The 21,424-nt window shown below is 37.5% G+C and overlaps 1 protein-coding gene across 45 annotated transcripts in view; it reads right to left on the reverse strand.

Moving 5' to 3' along the window:
• CLASP2 (cytoplasmic linker associated protein 2) overlaps positions 1–21,424 on the reverse strand; it is a 141,681-nt gene that overhangs the window by 100,686 nt on the left and 19,571 nt on the right. For 43 of the 45 annotated variants that reach the window (XM_066992332.1, XM_066992335.1, XM_066992345.1 and 40 more), the window contains 5 exons: positions 20,644–20,747; positions 16,718–16,809; positions 16,326–16,401; positions 15,053–15,150; positions 8,722–8,792 (listed from right to left, as the gene is read on the reverse strand). In XM_066992332.1, the coding sequence (XP_066848433.1) occupies positions 8,722–8,792; positions 15,053–15,150; positions 16,326–16,401; positions 16,718–16,809; positions 20,644–20,747 (441 nt within the window). Of the gene's footprint in view, positions 1–5,370; positions 5,513–8,721; positions 8,793–15,052; positions 15,151–16,325; positions 16,402–16,717; positions 16,810–17,527; positions 17,676–20,643; positions 20,748–21,424 lie in introns of those variants that run through there. The other 2 variants (XM_066992355.1, XM_066992357.1) reach the window with 2 other exon arrangements.

Raw genomic sequence — 21,424 nt, forward strand, 5'->3', positions numbered from 1 at the left:
AAAAAAGGACCATGGCCTTTGTACCAGTAGCTAAGTCAGTCAAGCAACTGGCACCCATTGAGGAAGGAACCATTTGCAGTAGTTTCAGTACCTAGTTCATTCATACAAACATTTGAGTTTAACTATTTAAATTTCACAATATTAATTAGGAATATACCACCTCACATCAGATCTGAAAAATCGGAAGTGTCTGGCATGCAGCTAGACAGTTTCAGTAGATGCCATTTTTCTTCTGTAAGAAAATCACCTAATCCCCAAATTAAACATTTTACATGCTCTCCTCAATGTTTCTAAGGAGTTTATAAAAAATAAATAAATCAAGTCAATGCTGAAATTTAGACCAAAAATTTCAGACCAACTCTGATTTTAGACCAAAAAATCTGTGCAGAAGTGTTCTTGGCCCTAAAGTTCAATAGCAAACTTTTTATTTCAGAAGTAAATTGCTTTAGAGACTTTTACCAGTTCTACACACAAAATGATCATTGATGGTAAAAGGGTATTTTGGCAAAAATAGATCTACTTAGGTTAATTGCTCGGGTGGCCAAGGAACTTCACGGAGTTCTGGCATTCCACGAAAGCAAAAATATCTAGTTTTAAGACAGCAAGTTTCTCCTCAAGGCTGTTCAAAGTTTTTCTCTGCATCTTTATCCCTTTTCCTGACCTTCCCTGAGGCTCCAACCATCCACAGTTCTGAAGGCTTTGAAATGTTTCACAGTTGAAGAGCAGGATTTTTACAATCAATTAAATACATGTGAACCTATACCATTAAACTGGTAACCACAAAAATCCCATTGCCTATATTCCATACAACTGTACAACTCCTTTGAATTTTAAATTACAGCTACTTCTTGTAAGAATCTACAGATATAGCTGGTTTTCAAAAGCACTAGAAGGCTCTTTCCTGTTTTCCTATAGAAGCATATTTTGATGGAGTTAAGAAAGGAAAGGATGCACAAACCATGAACACAAGTCTTTGAAACTAAGGTACCTTTATAAACATAATATACAGAGTGGAATCTGACTGAGGTGAATGTTATAGCAGAATCCTTACTTCTAAAGAACATAATCTGAAATGATCCAATTATGGCTTAGTTTCTTTTCAGTATTTACAACAGCTAGACTTTATTAAAAATGACATAGAAACAGTAACACTTCATATTTAATAGATAACAAAGATGAACATTACCAAGCAAGGCAAATATCCAATTAGTCATGTGAAAGAATCTTTCAACATCTGTCAAAGAAAATGCTTAGTAGACTATAAATTTCTCCTTGGGCCGTTGGCAATTCTAACACTCATTTCAAAATTTACATTTTTAATATATATACACACAAATTAAAAATGTATATATATTATATACATACATAATATTATATATATATAAAAGCCATAGTCTGGATTAATCAAAGTTGTTTCAAAAAATAGGCTATTAATTGAAACACCAAGAAGGTTTTTTCCCTCCGTATAACTTATTCCTAAAAACAGAAACATACTCCAAAAGCAACTAACACTTCCAGATGCCAAATTAAGCATATCTGGAAACCTTTTCAGTGAATTGTCATGCTTAAGGAAAAAAACAACCTCCACCACAAAACAAAACAAAAATGAAACATCCATACACAAGCTTCCTGAAACTGAATACCAGAAGTTCCTTTACACTTACTGAATTTCATTTAGAAACCAGAAGACAAAACTTATTCATAGTTATTATTCTAGAACTATATATATATACCTATATATAAAAATATATATGTGTAGTTATCACTCTAGAATCCATGGTTCTTTTGCGAAACTAAGTGTATGTTTTCACGTTTGCAACTCCAAGCATTTGTTATTGAGGAAACAGTTGCTTATTTCTTACTGGAAGCTTTTTTAAATTCACACCAGTGTTGAACTTTGCTGTGTTCATCCATTCTATGAGCAGAAATGGTTCCTTTTCATACAGCCCTTGGCTGCTTTACACATTCCCTCCCTCTCCCACTTAGTTGTTTCACTGTTCCACTGTTCTTTTACAGCTACTAGCAATGGTATGCGCACTTTATAGACAAAATGCTACTCAGAACCTATGCTAATCAGTGAGAGTACCATACGACTTTACAGTGAAAAGCTTCCAACTGGTTTGATTCAGAACAGCCATCAAATTCCAACTCACAGCATCTGTCCTTCGTCTCTTAAGCACAGAGAGTAAAGCCATTTCCCAAACCAATGTGCCTACCAGCTGCTAACAATGGAAGAGGAGGAGTGCACAGCAATTAGAGGGAAGGGAGCCAGTGCAGGCACAGTTAGCATGCGTAGAAACAGCCCCAAAGAAGAACAGAAAAGGGAACAAGTGATACATTTCTATTCCCCAGTACCTCCTTCTGCTAGCGTCTAAAATACTTGCTTCAGGAAGCAGCTCTGGAGAGTAGAAAGCATCACAGCTACATCCTGTCCATTTTCTAGGCCGACTGAACAACAAATTTATTACCATCATCCACAGGACCATGTGGGTTTAAAAAGCCTCCACCCTCGCACCAAATGAAGGTAAAGTCATAAATACACACCAAAAATGCAAATACATGGCAATTTTATATATTTAAAAGCAAGCTGTTGTCTGAACCACAACTACAGTTTCTGTACCTTTAACATGTCCATTTTTTTTTCAGTTGAAAGTAAAATATTAAAGCTGGACAGCACTCACATTTTACAGAAAGTACTAATCAGATTAAAGACTTAGGAAGACAGCCTTCCACTCAGAAGAACATAAGGGAATAGAAGATTGTTCTTATACTCTAGCACCATGCATACATTAATGAGGTATTTTGAAAGAAAACAAAACTCATAATTTGATATGCATATGTAGTGAGATACAAGGATGATTCTTACTATATTTACATATAGTTACTAGAACACACAACTAAATCAGTTACATATACTTTATCATTTGAAACATGACAAGTGCTTGAAGTTACGAAACATCATGACATTGTATGTCACTTAAATAAAAATCCAATAAGTAAATTTCTCTCTTTCATCTGTATGATCCAAAATATAACACTCAATATATGCTAGTCCAGCAAGTGTTGGCACCAAATACGTCTGCTTACAAAGCTGATTAGATGCTTTCAGATAGCTCTCAAATACCTTATATCTGGAACTGCAATATTTACTGCATCCGAACAAAACTTCTGCCTAATCTCCGTTTCACGCTTCCTCTCCCTGCCCCAAGTTTTAGGCAGATAATTTTTTCCTTATTTCAATTATCTTCCTGAACTGAGAGCAGGACAGTCCCTTACCTATGAAATAGCAGAGTAGCACAGTGAAGTGAGTGACAACGTGACAAAGCACAGATAGAAGCCACTGAACTACAGGCCATCAAGGGAATGTACAACGCAATGTGCCACCCTGCAAATACCTTTACTACCTCCTAGACATCCTAATCTGTTTATCAACAGATAAGGTCAGAAATGCAACATCTTCTCCAAGAAACAAGAAATCCAGAGCGAGGAACAGTTCTTGACTAAGCTTCCTCAGCAACTCGCGGAACAAACAGGCCTACATTCACATTCACAGAAGTATGTGAAATGCCTTTAAATCAAGCCACTGAATGCTTTCTCATTGGCATGCATTCAGTACAGTGGAAGTAACAATTCAATTGTTTGCTGGACCACAAACAATACTGTTTTCTTCCTCTACATGCTCCAAACAAAAAATTGGAGAGCTTGAGACAGTTAACACAGGGATAAACAGAAGACTTGGCTCTTCCCTTTAATCTTCACTTGAGAAATCAGATTAAGATTCAACAACTAAGCACCACATTTTATTTACATTTCTGCTCATGTTCAAGAAAACTGAAAGAATGCCAAAAAGTTAGAACAAGCCAGTGTCTTGCACTCAGGGCAAAATGTTGAAATTATGACCTCTATATAGTACTTCCAAACATACTCCATGCAATTTTACAGCATATCTAGGCAAACCAAATGAAATAAACTAAAATTTCTGTTCTCTGGCCTACCTGCACAGCAGCCTTCAAAACATCAGCCCACCTTCACAAGCAGTAAGTTAAACATACACACTGGCCACAATGAAGCACCATTTTGTCAAGAAAGCCAATTCTCAAAGGCTACTGAATCACTAACCTTCAAACAAATTGTTTCAGGACACTCACAAAACAGAAAATGACTGCTAAACAGGCATATCAATTCAGAAATAGAAGTCAAAACGTTCTCTTAATAGTTCCTAGGGTTTTGTTTTCCCTAACAATTTCATAGCACAATGCCGAAAGACTGAATTCCTTGTAAATGTGGTAAACAACAGTTTTAAGAGAGACCAACAGCTACATAATCATCCTACACACTCTTAATTGTGTCTGGCATTATTGCTCAAAGCTCCCACACAGAACATCAGCTGACTGCCTGAACAGTACTTTGTTCTTAGTGCCTTTGTTAATGACAAATTTAATTATACGGGGAGAGCTCCACAACCACCCTCACTTTATAAACCTCGACCATTACAGAACCACAAAAATCCCATGGCTTTGCCTAGGGAATACAGTTATTCTTCAACAGGCTACAGCTTGCACCCTTGATCTGCAAGTTACCACAATCCATGTTTACATCACAGAGAACCAGGCTGCTTCATGGGAAACAAACACTAAGGAAAACATTGTTAGAAAAGAAATGAGCAACAAAGAGCTTACTTACCCTGACTTCCCTTGCAGCTTGCCGATGACAAATAAAAACATAAACACCAGAAAAGTGCCTGAGTATTTTGAACAGTGCAGCACAGCCTTACTTTTGCTGCTCTGCTCCCTCTGACTCTGTTTCAGCTCCACACAGGCAAAGAACTAAGTGGTGAATGTAGATTTTAAGATGCTTTAGAAGTGGTCTTCTCTAGGATTCCTACTGCTGATGTCTTAGCAAATTCAGATAAAAGGTTTACCTTAATTGTAGTAGTTAAACTTTGTGAGAGAAGCTCTTGCCTTAATTTAAGTGCTTAAACTTTGGAAGAAGAGAGGTTTAAATATTATTTAGGAGTAGGGATGTAATTTGCAAATGCAAAGCCCTCTTCGTTCATCCTAAAACTTGCTTCAAACCCAACGGCAGCTCGTCAAGTTTCTCTGAAAACAACAAGGGGTACAGAGGAAGCCACCGCCACCAGGAGATGGGACATACGTCCAGTTTTAAGGAAGACAGAGGCATGGATCCCGCAGTGCTTCACTGACCTACTTCCAGGGGTTTGTGTAACGAGGCACCGTGCCCGGCCGCGACCCACGCCTTCACCCCACACACAGCCCGGCCCCAGCAGCGAGCCCCCTCCTGCCCGCCCGCACCGCGGGGGGAAGAAGAGGATGAGGAAGGACACGACCCTATGATGGCGCCGTTACTCACCGTCCCCCACCGCCATCATAGCGCGGCTCCCCGCCACCACAGCCGCCGCCCCGCTTCAAAATAGCAGCCCTGCGCTCCGGGCACGGCCCGGCCCGGCCCGGCCCCGACTCTTACAGCGCTCCGCCCCGGGCCCGCCTCGACCCGTCAAGGAGCCGCCCCCCCCGGCCCCCGGGGCTGAAAGGAGCGGCCTGCGGGCAATGGCTGGCCGCGGCCTGCTCCTGCCTCGGCCCCGCGTCGCGCCTGGGGCGCGACGCCATCGCTGGGGTTAAATAATAATAAAGTGTTTCCTCACGATTTGTTGCCTCTTGTCCAAGGGACAGTTTCAAGTTTGGCAGGGGTTGTCGCTGGGAGAGGCAGGAAGCTGGCGGTGGTTGTAAACCGCTCACCTGCAGCAGGGTGGGTGCTCAGTTGGTGAAGGTCCTAAAAACACGCACAAGCGCCTTGAAAAACGGTGTGTGCATCAGCCTGCACACGTCCTCGACTTTCAAACACACTCTAACTGAAAGTAGTGCTTTGCTGCTCCGCAAATTTTCATATTTCAAGATACAAGCTACCACAGGTAACAGCTGAAATTTAAAATTTCAGCCAGAATGTGATGTCACTGTCTCCATAGAAACTCTTGTTTCCACAAAGAAACCAACAAAGGGAAATAGAAAAAAAAAAATCACCACCACCACCACCAAAAAAAAACATAATATGGCAAAACAGATACACACTAGTCCTATGGATTTTTCTTGCCTTTTTTTTTAGGAGAACATAGTAACTTGACTGTATTTTTATCACCTGTAACATAGCTCCCCCATAACTGTGATACTAAAATCGCTGTATCCTATCACATATTTATGAAGCTAACACTATGACACATACCATTTAAATAGGAAAATTGCATGGGTTGAATAGAGACATACAATTTATATTCAGTTTGGATAATTCTGTCTACTGAATGGAGCAAAGTGTAGAGCTCAGTGTTACTATTTTCCCTACTTTTAATTCTACGTCTCAAAATTTACACTACTACCCAACACTGGAGTCGGTTTAAATTCTCTTAGTGAAAACAGTATTTGCAAACCCTAGCCAGCAAGAACAAGTGCTTTTGCAGCTTTGAGATTGGCTGCTGGGTCTGTTTCCATAGAAATGAAAATTCATTTGCTGAGAAATGGGGAGGTGCTTTAAAGAACCTTCCTGGTTTGCAGGGGTATGAACATTTCTGTTGGAGTGGAAGGGCATGACAAGCACTACACGCAAGGCTTGGCATGACAGACAAACACATCCTGATATGATTCTCGTGATACACTGCATTATTATGAATATAGACAAAACACAAGGTTTTACATAGCAGCTAACTCATTCACATAATTCACAGTAAAGAAACTATGTTGGTTTTCACTAGCCACAGCTGACTGCAAGGGAAGATGCTGGAATCAAGAAAGGGGAGAGGGAATCAAAGGTCAGCCAGAGAGACGAGTTATTTGCATGATAGTATTTAAGTTTTTAATAACTAATCAAGCAACAGCACTAAGACTCTGGCCCAGTCCCCTCATTAGGCACAATGCCTTCCATGCTTCTCGCCTGTTGGCTTTCAAAGATCCATTAAATGAAAGCTTCATCAAATGAAAGACAAAGCCAAGATAAAGCACTAACAATAGAAGAATATATTTTCAGTAACATTTTAAAAATAACAGTATAGATGGCTTCAACAGATAAACACAGTTCAACGAAACATACTGAAACAAATGTACTAGAGGGATTCTGTCTCTGGGACCAAAACAGATGGACTTATAGTAACTTTTGCACACAATTTGCTATCTACAAGACAAATTATTTATACCACTGTAAATGAGCACTGACACCTGCATTGTACAGATGAGATAAAATGGCTTAAAGAAAAAGAAACTTTGTCTATTCTCATAAGATACAGACCAAAAGCTCTTAAGTGCTATGTAAACTAGTCCAGCAATAACTATGTTGTATTTATATTTTCATATACATTTAAATTATTTCAACACATTTTTATTCCCTCCTCTAACTTTCTCAGTTCTCCTGAGAACTGCCAACAGAAAACACACATGTAAAATGTATCTTTGAACAGCTCAAACCTATGCGATAGCATGAACTTTAAATGCAAAAACCAATGGTTTACCCTTCCAAAAGGAATAAATCTACAATCTAACAGAACAGTTATGTAAAACATTTTCCTCCAAAATTAACACATATTTTCTTCTATTTTTTTCTATCAGTCCGTACAAATCTACTCTTTTATTCTTCAGGTGTTAAGAACAGCAATGTTTTACTTCAAACCAGAATGCAACATAAAACTCTATTACCTCAAGGAAAAGGTATGAAAACACATTTCTTCAAACCTACAAACTCTTCCATTTTCACACAAACAAGAGAAAGGTAAGAACATTCAAAATGAAAAAGTACATTTCTGTACAATAAGAAATCACATGCATTCCTCAAAATCATAGAATCATAGAAAAAAATCTACTCTTGCACGGTTACTTCTTAGATCTAGCAGAGCCTCTTTTCAGTCAGAATAACTGGTTTCAACAAAAATGAGTATCTGAAAACACTCCCCTATAAATCAAAACCCACTGATTGCTTACAGAAGAAAGATAGGAAGCTTTCAAATCCAGTCATATTAAAGCCACTGCTACACCACCGCCCTTGTGATATTATGCAACCTTTTTTCTTAAAGTATACTTTTAAGTAGGAAAGGACGATGGTTTTGCTCTTTCATACTATAAAATACTAACTCAGGAATGCAGTAGGAAGCAACAAGGATTCTTTGCACAACAGGTTTTGTTTTCATGAAACGCACCAAAAAAAGACCTTAAACTCAGTACATTAGAGGGGAATTTTAAGAGGAAGTCTTAACTTAAACATTAAAGTATCTTTGAATGCTGCAATCACCTATCTTCAATTGAGAATTTTATGTATTACAATCATTATTCAACACTTTAAACTGAGAAAAAAATCACATAATACATTCATGACTTGATTACCATTTTCTTTTAGAAATGCTGTAAGATAGGAAAAAGGCTCGTTTGATTTTTTTTCTGCGCATGAATACTCTGCAGCATTCCTGTGTCCTCTACTGAGCGGATGCATAACTTGTTAAAGATTCTCTGCTGGTTTCCGTGCAGTTTCAAAACCTTTTCCAACTGTATTCTGACAGTCCCCAAAACACTTTTGCTAATATAAGTTTGTTTCACTACGTAAATGTCCGATTTTCTTAGTAGCCTTACATATGTTTCTAGTCATCCATTTCACACTGTTAATGCTAGTATTTAAATATTTGTCTTGTGTTAATATAAAGCTGATTATAAACATATGTTCTTTCATACTCACCACTGATGCTACTTAAAATCATAGTTCCAGAGTTTCTTATTTCATCAAATTTTGTGAAGATTGTTTGCAACCTGTAAAGAAAAACAAATTATATGTATGTGCGCGTGTATATTTACGTCTCTGAAATCTCCCAGGTTACTGGTAAAAACAGAACTTAGTTTAATATATATAAAACAGTAACACAGAATATACAAGGTATTATGAATATCTAGAAACAATTTCCAAAGGACTCTTCTTCTTAAGTTAGTTGAGCATCTTCTCGCAAATGCACATAAAGCTAAGCCAAGTCAGTGAAGAATAAAACTGAGCATCATTATTAACATTATTAAATATAATGAAAATTCAGAAGTACAGGTTCAGTAGTGTTACACAGTGACTTCAGAATGGCAGTGATATTACCCTATTTATACACAACACTGTAAGGAAACAATTTGAACTATATAATGCTTAAGTGAACAAAATAGAGATCACTATTTAATTTGTTCTGTGACAATTATAAATTTTATCAAGACCTCAGCTTTGTTATGAAAATATTTTTGAAGTGGCTTGTGCCTCCACTGAAAAAGAGAAAATACTTTTTTCTAAACTTAAGGTACACTAAACACTTCAGTTATGTTCAACACTTACCACTGATTTAAACACTCACAATAAAAAACACACTGCAAGTGCTTAGCTGAATGTAAATAGAAAAATAAATAAATAAACAAATAAAATAAAAAATATCCATATCCACATTTTCAGTCTGGTCCCACGTGGTAGAAAATGCTATTCAAGCAAGAAAGCTGGCCAAACCTGAACGGCTATTTCTCATCACTTCTGCAGAAAATGAAGTAAAAGTAGTGTCTCACAGACAAAAATTTGACCAACAGACTAGCAGTGGGTTTGTACTAACATAGTAAGTTGTTCAGCTGCAAACAATTGAGAATACTTCCTTACATTTCTCCAAAGACTTTTCTGCATCTTAGGCTACTCAGCATATGGTAACATCTAACATGCATGTGAATTTTTAGATACAAAACTAGCAGGATTGAATCCTGACCTTAAGCACATAGTTATCAACTATAAACCGCATGACGGTCTGCAACTCTCTAAGTGGATATAGCTCAGCTACATTACGAGGACTAGAAGCTATATTATCTGATTCAAAATTTGCTAAAAGAACAAATATTGAATGGCTCTATTTAGAGCTCACAATCCAAACTATTTTAAGACAAACTGGGAAAACCAAAAAAGAACAACGCTTGGGTATAAAAATTCTCATAGCACAGCAGAAAAGAGCAAAGTCAAAGAATCATAGAGCCACAGAATCGTTTAAGTTGGACAACACCCTTAAGATCACCAAGTCTAACCATCAACCAACACTGCTTACCCCTTTCATTCACCTGAAACTCCTTTATCTACTAATAAAGGATATAATAAAATCATGAAATGTAGCCAGAAAGCAATATGAAAAGCCTCAGCATTTCCCCACACTTTCAAATGCTTCAGTGCTCTCAACATGTTAGTTTTACTTTCCAAATATTTGAAAGCAATTTGCTGGAGAGCAGACTTTGTCATGTATTCAACAGGCCCACAACCAAAACATCACATTAGCTTAGAATTCCACAGGAAGGCCTACCTTACTTCAAATGTCTAAACAAACAAAAAAAAATTTAATTGTGTAATTGAATAATCCGTAACACAAACCAGCAGTTACTCTACCATTTCAGCTTATCTCAAAGCCATCTATAACTTCATAGTAGTTTGCATAATCTTCTCCTAATGTACTTGTCAATCTTCTCCTTGGAACCTCTCCCTTTTGTGCTGCAGTTGCATTTACAACCATTGCAGCCACAGCAAATCGTCTGAAATAGCGGCAATTCATAAATGTCAGACTACACTGCCTTAATATTAAACCTTAGTCTTTTCATTAAAAGGTTGATTTGTAAAGCAAAGGCAATTTATACTGTAATGTATTTTTTGCATTTAGACTTCAAAAAGTAAAACTACAGCTATTGCATTAAATGCTTTCAGGGTACCAGTATTCACTAATCACATGTGGAAACCCATTAACGTGCAACATGCTTCCAAATGTATGAAGGATCAGACAATACACATAGTAATGTACTATGCTATCTTACTTTATTAAAAGGAAATCAAGGCAATTGCTACATATGTGCAAAATTAAGTATTTTAACTGTTTACCAGAGACTACGAGTTCCCCTCAACACTACTGGATTCCATACTGAACACTGCATTACCAGTCTGCCCAGTTAGTAAGGACTTAACACTATGTGTGAAACACTGAAGCTGTTATCTTGAGAAAAACTGAACATCAACACTATAGAGATTAAGAGATTTCCATTAAAATTTCCCCTTGTTTTTCTATATCCTGTTACATTGATGGCATGCTGTGTACATGTACACACACACACACTCCCTCCTCCCCACTTTGGAGAATTTGAAAGAAAAAGTATTTCCTGCTCTTTTGAACTTAGTTATCAAAAAATACTTTAATGAGCATTTTAAATTGAAGAGAAAAATGAAATGCTTCCTTATAAATACATTATAATAATACATAAATTGCTTCGCACTCTGGGCAAAATATCTGACAAAGTAGTAACCAGGAACATTCAGTAACAGATTTGTCAACACTCAAAGCTATGCAGTCAGTGGTGCAGGCTGGAGAACACCATGGTACTGCCAGTCCTGAAAGCTTACAATCACATCTTTCTGACTTCAGACACATTCTCTATAGTATAGACACAGCGTGAGCTGGCATACATTTCCCTTTACTTCCTCCTTTGGAAAAAAAAAAAAAAAAAAACCTCGCAGACACATGTCTACATCTGGACACACAGATGGACCCTATCTACAGTATGAACTAGACAGACAAGTAGAATGTGCATACCACACAAAATGTAGCATTCATAAATGCATCCTGTAAAGTACATAACATATCAAAATATCAAGTTGTGGCCTTAGACACAAGAGCTCTCTAAACAAATAAACGTGTTTATATACATTTATGTTTCTCAGGTAATGGTGGGAAAAGCTGTCGGATGACTTCCTGAAAACTCTTAAAAGGCTTTTAACACTCAGACCTAGCAACTGCTGCTCTCCTCCAGATCTACATGTACTAGTTCTATTCATGGAAGATCAGCTACACATGTTCCATACTGTAAGAAATTCCGTTTGGCTCAAACAGAACAAAAACTGTTCAATATTCTTGGCTCTTAGAACAAGAAATACCATATGCACTTTCAGTATTCACAAATATATTAACACTAATGCTTACAGGCCCCGTACCAAAGACTGTCAATCCTCTTTGGCAGCAACTTTAACTAAAGGTGAAACACAACATCCAAATCTCCAGCCACTGATTTGATACTGATTTTTTGAGCAATGTGCTTCAGGCCAAAATTAAGGTATTGTTCTGAGATTTATAAGTTAAAAAACAATACATGGAAAGAGGAACTCACTGGTTTCAGTCACAAACAGAAATTCACAAATTAATCTCTATGAAAGAATAAGACTGCACTGAAGAAAAATAGAGATAGTAGCAAGTAGAGTTGAAATACGAAAGTGCAACTCCATCTTCTTTTATTGACCATCTAGACTCCTATACAGGTCCAATTATGCTTCTCTAGAAAATCCAATATTTTCCACAAAGGCACACCTACCAGGTGCAAATTATAAAGACTTTTTAACCTAGTATTATTAAACTACTAACTACATTTGGATTTATATAGACGCAACATGCTTACACTATTTGCATATTTAAGGAAGTTGACTGATTTCTCTAAACAATGCTTGATGACTTTCCTTCCCTTCAGCAGACATGAGCTCTCATTTTTAGAGCTTTAGGGCAGAGTGCACTCAAGCAGCAACACACAGACTTCTCATGTGTCAGTTGTTATGTAAACTGGACAAGCCTACATTCTATTAAATCACATGTACCAAATACTGAAGTAATGGTGCTAGTATTTACATTTACGCACCATTTTAATGCACTGTCACAGTGAAAGAGCTGCAGTGTGGTTCTTTAAGGCTGACCTGAACAACTGAAAACAGCTGTGTCTGAATTACAGATTATCTGTAATACTTAAAATCCTTAAAACCTACCCAGATACACAAATATGAACATAAATTCCCCTCAAAACAACAGCAAGATGATGCCATAAATCAAGCTGCTTCACACACCATAGCTCCTGCATATCCACACAAAAAGTTTAATGCATCTAAGTGAAGGGAGAACTTCTGACAGAGAATGGGGAAGAAACCTCTTAAAGTGGGTCTGCCTGTGAAGGAGCAACAGTCTGAGACAGAGCTAATCCGTCTTTCCTGAGCTTTGTCAGGTACCTTGTTACTGCATTAAGAAGAAGGAAGAGACTAAAGGACTTCTACTTTCTGACAGTGCTAGGGATGGAGACTTGTAGCTTTGTGCAACAACTCAAGTATATCTTATCTCCCCCCTTCCTCCCAGCCTGAAGACTACTTTAAAGGACACAGCACTGAGCCTCAGCTCATGTATTATTTTACACTGGCCTTGATGTCAGGTGTGAAACTGCTGAGATTCAGTGACAAGAACCAGTTTGACATGCACCAAGTACAACCTTGCTTGTTTAAGTAAATGAAAATGGTAAAACTGTGCTTGCTTTCAGAGCGCAGGGAATTTTATACTCAAATGGTTCAGGCAGTAGGAATAAGAAGTTAACCACTATTGCAAGTAAATTAGAAGCTGTTGATTACCCTGAGGAGAAAAATCTCCTATGGTGTTTAATCCTATTTGGATCCCAAGATTTACTTACTTTGTATTGCATGGAAATGTGAACAGGATAAGTGCTGAACCTAAATGTATGATCAGACCCAACACTCTTAGGACAGACAAAAGCTTTTGTTATCTGCATTCTTCTGCTCTGATATATTATGACTTTCTCTGATACAATTATCTGCTGCAGAACTGAATTTTTGAAATTGTACTAATAATATAGCTTAAACTTCTGTGGTAACCACACAGTCATTTCACACTACAGTACTGTGACAATCATTAAATAGAAAGGAATGAGTATGTATGACTTCTCATTCCTAGAGGCAGGGAAAGCATTTGATCAAAGAGGCTGAACTCTGCCTGGCATGTGAAATAGTAAATTCAACGCCATTCTCCTATTACAGTATTTCAATACCCTATAAATTATCATTAAAAACTAAGGCTAATAATTTTTAGAGGGGTCTCACGAGTCACAGAATCCATTCTGATATTCTGTCTAACCCCACATAATAGATACATTCAGTTTTCTCAATATCAAGAAACATGCTGAAGACTCCGAGTAAAATGATATGTTAGTTTGTAATAGGCTAACATTTTTAAGAAGTGTAAATAATTTTAGTAAGGAATTATAAAGATTTTATTGTATAAACAGTCTTTCCCACCAAGTACAATTTCAAGCTCTACCTAGTTTTCTTAAAGAAACAAATCCTTACAAGAGTAGCAAGAAGACAATGGCTACTTTTATTTCACATAAACTAAGCTACAAACAACACCGACCAGCCTTTAAAGAATTGCTCTTCAGAAAGAAAAACTACTGATGAAATAAGCATTTTCAGATTTTTATTTCACCTTTTGCAAGAAATATCCAGTGTCCTGTGACAGCATGTGTATGAGATCAGCTTATACTCCTTTTGAATACTCCTTTCTCAGCAAATCCCAGAAATTTCAGTTTCAGAATTGGAAAGTAGGTACGCTGAAAAGCAGCTCTCTCTTATCTAACTGTGGCCCATAAGCAAACCTCTATTGTGGAAAGGGTTGTTCTGATGTAATTAGCAAGAAGCAAGAGAGGATATTTCTTTATTATAACTATCTTCAAGAAAGTAATAGCTTGTTGCATATTTGCCATACTTTCATCTCACTCTCACGCATGTAGGCACACTTCTCTCACACGCGCACAACGCATGAAAAGGATTGATTTAAGTTATTCAGTTGTGACTCTATACATTCAGGCTAAATACCAACTCCAGAATAAGGAACAAGATGCATACATTCAAGTATTTTCCAATTATTTCCCCAGTGTTCACTGTAACTCCCCACAACATACAGCATATATTTGCATAATTTTGAAACATTTTTCTACTATTCACCAGCTCTCAGCTTCTCTTAAAACCAGGGTATTTTAACTGGTGAATATTAGACTGCATTGAGCTATAAACGTATGCCTCTTCCAAGCAGGAAAGACAGTATCAAAAGAAAGTCAGAAACATTAGTAACATCACTAAGTTTTTAGTAAGTTTTAAGTTCTGACAAAAACCAGTAACAGAATGGCTCAGGATAATAAAATGAAAACAACTAACTCACCTTCCAGGAGGAATTCCTCTCTTCGTAAGATCTATTCGTACTTTCTCTCCCACATGTCTATAAATCTCTACAATGGCTAGTATGGCAGCATCTCTCACCTGTGAATGCCAAATTTAAATTATTCATTTCTGGATTACAGAAACCTAAACAGCATTTTGCTGACAGCTCACTTATCTTCCAATCGGCCTGCACACCAATTCATTTCACAGAACGGTTGAAACAGTGAGAATGGAAAGGAAATACAACTGTTATTTCAACATGGTATTTGTTCCAAGTTGGAGTATCTCCAGATGGTAAATGAAAAATCCTAGAAATAACAGCTCTAGAGGGAATTTCTGGGAATGACATGAAATAAGAATAATATTTATCAAAAATGTGCTTTATTTAGGACCCTATCATACTAGGCAACACTTCCAAAAGTTAGTCCCTGCACTCAGTCTTGATACTTCATCTTGCCTTCATCTCTTTCTACAAGCAGTGAGGCCGTTCTGTAAAACTAGGTGTCTGACTGCCCACAAGAGTGGGCCAAAGTTACCAGCATTTCCTGTACTTCCTTCATAAGCAATTAGGTAGTATCACAAAAGCACAAGAATAGGAGTAAGACAAGATAGGGTAAGGGTTAAGAATAGTTAAAGCAAAGAGACAGCTTGCCTTTTACAAAAATATAAAACATAGTCATCAAAACAAAAACTGCCAAAAATGCATGTTAGTAAATGCCATTATTCTCTATAAAGATTTTCTGGAATTATTTTGGTATTTTTCTTTGTAACAGTCTGTATTAAAACCACAACCACTCTATCAAGATATGAACTACATCTTCACTAATGATAAACAAACAAGACAAATTCTTAACTGATTTTCTCCAGAATAGAGCAATGCTATGGTACACAGAGGAGACAAGGACTTTGCTGCATCAAGAAAATAAGCATAAAGACCTCTTCCGTTTATTTGCCCATCTCCTACCACTGCTGCCTTCTTCCTTTCTGTATTCTTAGTATTCTTTCTCAGACGCAACTTTAGAAAAATCAAGAGACTGATTCCATTCAAAAGTTTTCTGAAGCTCAACATATGTAACCATTACGACTATATCTTGATTTTCACTTCAGATGTTTTTGCTTATTTAAGCAAATTTTTAACTACAGTCCCATAGAAAAAAAATGATCTGTTGTATACAAGCAAGCCTATCAGCTTTTCTTAAATGCCTACATTTATTTTGCATTCAATTTTCTCAAACTGTAGTTGCTGAAGCACCAGGAAGTAACAGAATGCTTACCTGGCTATTTGAGTCACCAAACGCTGCACACAGATGCGGTACTAACTTGCTGAGGCTTAATGATTGTGCACCATAACTGAAAAAAAAAATGAAAATAAATTCTTTTTCTGGAAGAAAATCAGAAAATGAACTTTTAGCTTATCATTGATAAAATACAAACTTATATTAATCAAGCTTCATCTCTCTCTTAATAGTCCTTTGTCTATTTTTAAATCAGACACAAATATTATACCTTTAGTCTTTCTTTATGAAAGCTTGCAGGTAAAGTTGTTCAACTTTTCCTATTTATTACTTTAATTGAATCAGACTTCCTAAAGTGTTAGTTTCAGACAAAATAGGAGATTCAGAAAAAGAATAGAATCCTTATGTCTCCATAGAAACAAAAAGCTTACATGTTTAAGGTTGCAATAAGACACAAACACACTCCTTCTCGGGATCGGTAATTCTTGTGTTTAAAGCCAACAGCAAGGTGTTCCCAAATGTACTATAAAACAGAAATAATTGTCTTTCATTACCAGGAGCACAATATGATGTAATTCTATCCATTTTCTATAATTACATTAATAACAGTTACAAAAAAAAAAAAAAAAAAAGACAGGTCCACTGGAAAAGTAAAGGCACTTTGCAGATAAAATTAAGTTATAGAATGTACAGCATGAAACATGATACAGATTATTCTTATGCCAAAACAATTTCTAAAAGTGTTCATCACAAATCTAGCTATGTATTTTTATTGCACGAGAAATGGCTTTAAAAAATGCAGAATTGGTACAGTTAATAAACACAAAACAAATGTTAACATTTTCAAACTACTGACTCAAGCAGAAGTTGCTATATTCTTTTGGCTTCTCATTGCTTCCCTGCCAAAATTTCCTCTCATCCATTTTAGCTCGTGCTTATCCATACTCCTGCTGTCTACTTCTCTTCTACTTTTAATTTACTTCTTCATTTTTCAGTTATTTCTTGCCAATTCATTCTAGCTTCTTCGCTTCCATTTCCGTTATGATTTCATTTCTCCTTTTGTGCTGGTGTCGCATCCTGTAGTATAATTCTCTGGCTCGCTAAACCCTCGTTTACCTTCTTGCACCTTTGTTTTCCATTGCCTGCCTTTATCCTTTCACTGCACAGTTTATCCGTTTACCTTTCAATTTCCTTGTCATTCTCTAGCTGAATAGAGTGTAGAGTGTAAACGCGAAACTTACGAGACTTGGAATTCTCAGTGGTGTCTCAGAGTAGATGCACAGAGTCAAACTGCAACTCCCCCAGCTGCACTGCTGCCATTACAGCCTCCGTCAGCTCTCAAGCAGAGCATCCAAGGGGTGTGTTGCTTAGCAATGGCTGCACACTGGCAATGGCACAGTTCGCAGCAGCGCAGGCACCACCCTCCTTCCTACCCTGGGAGTGCTGCAATTGCGATGTATAGTGACTACATAAAATCTTTCAGATACAAATGGTTGCAACTGTATTTGCCTTGCCAAAAGAAAAACAAATGCACACAAACAGCTACTGATAACAAAGCAGGCAGCGTTAGGAGCAGGGAACACTGCATCCTCTTTATTAAAGAAGGAGCACACTTCACAGCAGATGTAAGATTTTCCAGCTAGAGCCTACTTGATCACTTTGACCCATCTGTGGTTTCTTGTTTGTCTTATCCTACATTACATTCAGAGAAAACAAGCCTCAGATAAGTAGAATATAGCTTGCTGAAATTACACAGCTTAACAATAAAGAACAGGATCTTATGAAAGAAAACATCCCTCCACTTAAGCCACTGTCCAGGACAAATGTGAAAAAAGGAAATCTCCATGGTAGGTGTACAAAAATAAAGCCAGAGAGGCAACTGCAGAGTATGGAAATAAACAAAGCAGGCTGAAAAGAAATTTAGTCTTTCACTAAATTAAGCCTTTAACTTTAAAAACTGAATTCATCTAAACAGAGAAATTCAAATGGCTTCTCAGAAATTTCAGCTCTCATGTCTCGCTAGCAACAGTTGATGCCAACCTTCTTTTATCCTATTCATGCACTTATACCAGCTCAATTCATATTTTGAAGGGTTCCTGCCCATGTACAGCTATGTCTAGCTCTTAAAAAAAAAAAAACAAACAAAAAACAACTAAACAACACAACAACAAGAAAAACCCAAACACATTTAAAACAAGAAAAAGGAACTGACAACAGGACAAATTAAGTACTATTCAAAAACACACTGGAACAGACCAGAGGAGATGATCAGGAAGATCAGGAAGATACAAGTCTTATCCCCAAAAAAAGATTCCACCCAGCTCTTCCAAAGGGATGTTTCTCTGCAGGAAAGGAAGCCTAAAACTCTGTATTTCAGTGTTGGAGGCACAGGAAAGACTTCTCTGTTTTGGTCCCTGCTGTGAGGATGATAGAAGCTTTTCATCCAATTTTTTCATGACACATAAGATGTCTTGAGACAGACACCTGACGCTGGGTTTCCCCCACCCTAGGGGAGTTACCAGAAGAGCCATGCCTTCCCTTATTTATGCATGCTGTTCCTTGGACCCCATGAATCTTGTATTCTTTCCAACACTGCAGGAAAGCTTCAAAGGGGATGGAAGCTTCCTTCTATCATAGAATCACTGAATCACAGAATATTCTGAGTTGAAAGGGACCCTTAAGGATCACAGAGTCAAGCTCCTGACTCCACACAGGACCATCCCAAAATCAAACCCTATGTCTGAGAGTGTTGTCCAAACACTTCTTGAACTCCGACAGGCTCAGTGCCGTGACCACTGCCCTGGGGAGCCTGTCCCCGTGCCCAACCACCCTCTGAGTGAAAAACCTTTCCCTAACACCCAGCCTGACCCTCCCCTGTCACAGCTCCATGCCGTTCCCTCGGTTCCTGTCACTGTCCCCAGAGAGCAGAGCTCAGCGCCTGCCCCTCCGCTCCCCTCGTGAGGGAACTGCAGGCTGCCATGAGGCCTCCCCTCAGCCTCCTCTTCTTGAGGCTGAAGTACAGCCTCACAACAAAGGCTCTCTTCAGAAACTGAAAGATGGACCAGTAATCCAGAGCTCATTCGTGAGGAGGGCCTATCGGCCTATCGCAAAGAATCACAACACTCTTTATCAGTGATTGTTTTAAGAAAGGTGTATCCAAGATGCTATGCATTTATCCGAAGCCTGTTACTGTAGAGGTAGGTGTACTTTCAGGTCTGTAAGCAAGGTACTTCAGAGCATCTTGGTACATGAACTTGTCGCTTGCGAGTGACTTGCACTTAGGCATGAAATAAATGCCATGTCTCTTGTCAATGAATACGATCAAAACTGCAACCCATCAACAGATAAAGGCTAGGCTTTATGGATGACGCTCTGATGCCTAAATCCCACTCAGATCTGTAGGTTTCTATACTTGCTTAACATGCAACCTGTTTTTACTAGCAGGCAAACGAAGCAACCACAAACAATTTTCTAACTGCAAATGAAGTTTGCAAAATCATATTCCTTGTGCTCAAACATTCAAATTTGTATCTATGAATAAACAAAGCCAGGAACTAGCAAGCAAAAGAACTTCGTTTTGGTGTCCCCCCCCCCCCCCAAAAACAAAACAAAACAAAAAAAAAAAACAAAGAGACACTCCCTATTAACTTCTGCATTTAAACTCAGAAACAGATCTTTTAAGAAATTCAGAACTCAAAGAACACTTCCTACTGACAACCAGGCTCCCCAGAGTTACACATAATATCAGTCCTCAAACAATGAAGTCCTGTTAAACAATCTTATGAGTAGATATATCTATATTTAGCACTTGGAAGCCACCCAATGCTAAGAACTGTGAAAAGGTTTGCTTAATTCGAACTTCAACATAAGAAACAAGGCAGAGGGCAATTTATCCCCATCTCAGTTTGTCAAAGGTTCACACGTATGTTTGTCATACATTTAGAAAGCCAGATTTTCTATGTTAAAATGCACCATCTCAACTGTTGGACTACTAAGTGTCAGGCACAAAGTAAATTTTAAAATAAATTCTGAGCAAAATAAACTTACTTATTCCCATTTTGCAATCACAGATCCAGTAGGTTGTTTCAAGCATCCTTTAATTAACAAAGTCCTGCCACATGACATGACAACATCTACTCAAAATTTAGGTATGATATGCATAACCTGCACAATTGTGCTGTGCCAGGTTTTTATCTTCAGCTGAACAATGCATCAGTGTTAATCCATTAAGAATGCCTTTAACGTTTACACCATTAACAGTCACCATAACATTGTGACATATTCAAAGTCAAGCTCATGCATAAGTAAAAAGCTCAATGGAGGCCTATATCTGAATCTCTATAAAGTGAAAGCATACCATGGGTGTAGCTGTCTCATCCATCAGTTTCAGTATGAGATTCTGTGCTTGCTCTCGAACTTGGTCTTTGGCATCTCCCAAGCGATCTATCAAAGGCAGGAGAACTGCAGAAGATAAAAAAAAAAAATGAAACACTTACCCAGTAAAGATTTTGTAATACTGAAGGACAGTTCCTTAAACACGTTTAAAATATACCTTATTAAAAAATAAAAGCTGACTGTAAGACGGTCAAAACATTTTCAACTCTGACATGTATTTCTGAATATGTTACAAAACGAACAACAAATGCATTGAACTGAAATAAAAGAACACAGCATTTTCCAACAGGCTGAAGAAAATAAAGCTTTCTGTCTTAAAAACTGTATGAATGACGACTTCCATTTAATCTTCAAAAACTATGCCAGCAGCTTCTGAATGTCTGACTTTTCTGAAAAATAATGCTAAGACCTGGGGAGTAGTGGGGAGAGGTAAAGAATAGGATAGGACAAAGAACTACTTCCAAATCATTGGGATTTTGCTATTTAATTACAAAAATTTTAAATGCTTTAAATTTTCCTGTTCACTTAGAGTATCTTGTGGAAACTCATCCTTCCTTCAGTAAAAGTTACTATTTCAAAACAAGTGTCCTCCAATACTATTTAACTAAAATTATTCAAGAGTTGATGACTTCACATCCTAGAGATTAGAACTCACTAAAAATGAAAGGACTTGCCAAATCTTTGATTTGCTTATCCACAGAGAAAATTTTTTAATTGCAGCTGATAAACAAATTAATGCTATA

The sequence above is a fragment of the Anser cygnoides genome, chromosome 2, assembly GCF_040182565.1.
Source record: "Anser cygnoides isolate HZ-2024a breed goose chromosome 2, Taihu_goose_T2T_genome, whole genome shotgun sequence".
In the NCBI taxonomy this organism is placed as follows: domain Eukaryota; kingdom Metazoa; phylum Chordata; class Aves; order Anseriformes; family Anatidae; genus Anser; species Anser cygnoides.